Source organism: Pygocentrus nattereri, chromosome 2, assembly GCF_015220715.1.
Source record: "Pygocentrus nattereri isolate fPygNat1 chromosome 2, fPygNat1.pri, whole genome shotgun sequence".
Lineage (NCBI taxonomy): Eukaryota > Metazoa > Chordata > Actinopteri > Characiformes > Serrasalmidae > Pygocentrus > Pygocentrus nattereri.
The window spans coordinates 10,478,309-10,482,498 of NC_051212.1; the positions used below are offsets into that span (position 1 = coordinate 10,478,309).

The 4,190-nt window shown below is 47.4% G+C and overlaps 1 protein-coding gene across 1 annotated transcript; it reads left to right on the forward strand.

Annotated features, from left to right (window-relative positions):
• Positions 1 to 870: 870 nt before the first annotated feature.
• On the forward strand, positions 871 to 2,476 carry foxq1a (forkhead box Q1a). The gene has a single exon (XM_017717642.2). It carries the CDS (start codon positions 1,061 to 1,063, stop codon positions 1,928 to 1,930), a length of 870 nt encoding a protein of 289 aa, XP_017573131.2. The 5' UTR covers positions 871 to 1,060; the 3' UTR covers positions 1,931 to 2,476.
• Positions 2,477 to 4,190: the final 1,714 nt, after the last annotated feature.

Below are 4,190 nucleotides of genomic sequence, written 5' to 3' on the forward strand. Positions count from 1 at the left end.
TGGTATATGTTTTCTGTTTTGAACATGTTAGAGGATGTAAACGTACAGACATGGGAAAGTGAATGGGGTGTGCTTAGCCCAGCATGTTGTACCTTTGAGTGTACCCTTACATTAGGTGGAGCTTAGTGGACCTTGTTTTTTTTCTTGACAGTGTATGTAATAACTAAATAGATAGGCAGTATTAAACCCATATCCTGGTGGCAGGTGTTTGGGAAGCAAATGACCCAAGTCCTATGCTGCTTCTTATCTAAAACAAACTTTATACATTTCCCTCAGTCTTGGAAAGGCTTCTGTAAAAGGCTAAAAGTCATTCTTCTATACAAATATAAAACTAAGAAAGACTAATATGGGCATGGGTACTTATACAAAGCCATATATATATATATATATATATATATGAATGCATGGTTTTGGTTTCTGGGTTACATAAATCTTTCCAAAACTCCAAACTCATCTCCAACACAAAACATCTGCTGCACTGATAAACAAGGGATGTCTGGTAAACGCACGCCACCTGGTTGCCTGACGTGTAATTCCTTCGCGAAGGTGTGCACACGCGCTCAGGTAAAACCCACGTGCGTACACACACGCCAGCGTACAGGTAGGGCGCACAGGTGGTCCGCCCCGTGGACGAAAATGACAGCAGAAGCGAGAGAAGCAAACAGATTTTGCATGCGATGAGCCTGATCCTGGCTGTGAAGTGTTTTTTTGGTCTGTTTGAACTCTTGACTGTCCTGTCTCTGGCTGCTGAAGATTGGCATTGAAGGTTGAGGTTGAGGCTGAGGCGCCGCCCCCGTAGGCAGGTCTGGAGGTGTGCGCTACACTATATGAGCGCGCGGCCGTGCGTTACAGCCGCAGATCAGACGAGAGTGGAGACGGCGCCACTGTTTCTCACGCACCATCTGTGTTTACAGCGCTTTGAGAGAGAAAGAGAGTCTCGGATGCGCTTCTGTTGGTGGACTTTGGAAAAGCTGGACAAACTCCTGGGAGACCTTTGCGCTGCTTGGTTCGGCGACTTAGCGACGTTTCGCAGCGGCCGGTAAGCGGCGCACCGCACGAGATGAAGCTCCAGCTGCTGAGCGGCGCGCGTCCCGGTGCGCCTTCGCCGCTCTCCGCCGAGGACGAGTTGGGCTCGGATGGAGACTGCGTTGCGCACAGCCCTGCGCCACCGACATCCGTTATCAGCTCCGCAGGGGTTACGGGAGCCATGGGTTCCTCCAGCAGCGGCGGCGCGGGTGCGCGCACGGACTCCAAAAGCAAACCGTACACGCGCAGACCCAAACCGCCGTACTCGTACATCGCCCTGATCGCGATGGCCATCCGGGACTCGAGCTCCGGCCGCCTCACGCTGGCCGAGATCAATGACTACCTCATGCGGAAGTTTCCCTTCTTCCGCGGCAGCTACACGGGTTGGCGCAACTCGGTGCGCCATAACCTGTCACTCAATGACTGCTTCCTCAAAGTGCTGCGGGACCCCTCGCGCCCGTGGGGCAAAGACAACTACTGGATGCTCAACCCCCACAGCGAGTACACGTTCGCGGACGGCGTGTTCCGGCGCAGGAGGAAGCGCATCGGCAAGAAGAAGCAGGACGAGGAGGACGAGGACGAGCAGGAAGTCTCCAGGCGAGGAGGAAGAGCAGGAGGTGCAGAGGCCCTCGTGCAAGTGGCTCCAAACAGCTCGGGCTCCAAGTTCTCCAGCTCCTTCGCCATCGACAGCATCCTCAGCACGCCGTTCAGAAGCGAAGAGAAGCGGCAGCAGCAGCAGCAGCAGCAGCAGCTGCGAAGGGACTTTTACTACTTCTCTTCCTCGCCCTCCTCCCTTCTTCTCCTGCCTCCTCATCTTCCTCCTCCTCCTCTTCCTCTCGGCTCGGTCGCGACCACCGGAGGGGGCTACCACCACCCGTTTCAGATAGACTACCTGCTGGCGTGACGGGTGGAGGAGAAGGAGGAGGAGGAGGAGGTGGAAGACCCCCTGTTTGTTTTCAATGGGGGAGGTTGGACATGATGGCACTTTAAAACACGCACTGGACGTTAGCAGCAAACATTTCGTCATTTCAACATCCTGTTGCCTTGGAAACTTTGGGTTAGAGGGTTGAGGGGTTGGGGGGTTACAAGAGATGGACTGTATGATGATGGAGGGATGGAGGGATGGAGGGATGGAATGTACGCACAAAGAGTAAATACTCGTTTGCTAATGTATTTATGACGGCCTTTCTTTTATACATAACTCTATAGAGTTTGTGTGCTTTGTTGCTGAAAACGGGGCCGTTTGCCTTTAGCTGTTGTTTATCTTCATGTCTTTGATACGAAACAATACGACTGACAGACACCACTGGTCAGCTACGCGGTACAGGTGACAGGTGAGAAGTGGCCCACTCACCTGCTCGTGATGGAACTGGACAGCACTGTAAATCTCTACTGAAAGAATGCATGCGTTTTTATAGGCTACTGAATAATAAAATTGATTTCAACTGCACTTCGTGTTTGATTTCTTCATGACGGCTGGCACTGAGAACTGATGACGTGAGTCCTGCAGGTCATAAAGCTGATTCTGGTCATTACACAGTAAAATAAACAGTGATATGAATTTTACCATCATCATAAAACTCGACAAGGTCATGGAGTAACTCTCTGGAAGTTAAATAGGGCAGGTTCTGGAAGCAATATAATAATAATAATAATAATAATAATAATAATAATAATAATAATAATAATAATAATAATAATAATGAAAACATAGACCAGTGTTTTGAACATGGATTTTTTTTACTTACTATTAAATTCCTACCGTCGAAACATTGACGAGGAAATAAATAAATAAATAAATAAACGAACAGAAAATTCTTTCACCTTTTTACATTTATCTTAATTTTATAGGTGAAGTACACCCTGAAAACAAAGGCCAGGTCCATTCAAACTCACAGTTCATTACATCCCAATCACCAGCCTGAAGACGCGCGTCTCCAGTTCCAAAAGCCGCGAGGTCTAATTGGCCTGATTTTAATGGTTGAACAGCGTTGATCTGGTGTTTGGAAACAAGGCGTGGCCCCCGGATGGACTGTCCAAGACTCCGGATCCAGATTTACCGCGTGAAACACGTTCCCACGCTTTACTGGGTGTGAAGTTCTCAGTCTTGGCTTTAGCCACGTCGAGGCGTTCGGTCCCAGGCAGTAACAACGTCAGGCTAAAACCTGCGTCTGCCGCATGCGGCGTTACAGGGGGTCGAATAAAACGGAGGGCTAGAAGACGGAGCCGCAGCGCAGCTTTACAAAATAAAAGCTCCTTTTAAAAGCCTTTCGTTTTCAGGAGCCACCAGTTCAGGTGGGTCACTTCTCTGTCGCATCCGCGTCGAGGCGCAGGTGAAGCCCAGTCATGCAGCTGCTAATGAACCCGATTCGCTCCCGGTTCCCCCGTCAGATTCCGCTTCATGTGGGCAGACTGGATTAAGACCTTCATTAAGAAGGCCTGAACTGGGAGGCCCTGAACTCACCGGTGCATCGAATGGAAGAGGACTGCATATTTAAAAAGAGCCTGTGTACATAAATAAATAAATAAATAAATAAATAAATAAATAAATAAATAAATAAATAAATAAATAAATGCATTTAAAACTGATTGTATCATAATATTATATGTTATAAAATCAAAGTAAAAAACTTTTACATTCACATCAGTTTAATGTCGAAAGAAAGAAAGAAAGAAAGAAAGAAAGAAAGAAAGAAAGACAGAAAGAAAGAAAGAAAGAATAAACAAACGGCCAAAGCTGCGCTGGTTGTTGTTCGATGTAATTCCATTAAATAAGAGTAAAAATATGGAGCAATGCGTTTTTTAAATGAAGCAATAAAGGGGAACAGATCTTAATATTTTTGTATGAAGTAACAACAAAAAAAAACCCTTTCCTTTCCAAAACGCATTCATCGTTATCCGTCGTTTGCCACCACAAACTGACACCAGATCAAACGAATTCTCGCTTCAGAGATTCAGTAACAACCTTCACCTGGCTGTAAAGGAGCGTCTGCAGAGCTTTGCCCTCAAGCTCTTACTGCAGAGGGTCCTACTGAGTCCCCACAGCTGCATAGAGGGGCTTAAATCAGGGGTGTGTGTCAAGCTCATGGGTTACAATAGAAAACAGTTTAGTAGGCCAACAATCCGTCGACGGCTTTTACGCACGTCTTCGCGTCATTTACCTG

Coding starts and splice junctions, on each gene's coding strand:
- foxq1a (XM_017717642.2), top strand. CDS start 1,061: ATGAAGCTCCAGCTGCTGAGCGGCGCGCGTCCCGGTGCGCCTTCGCCG.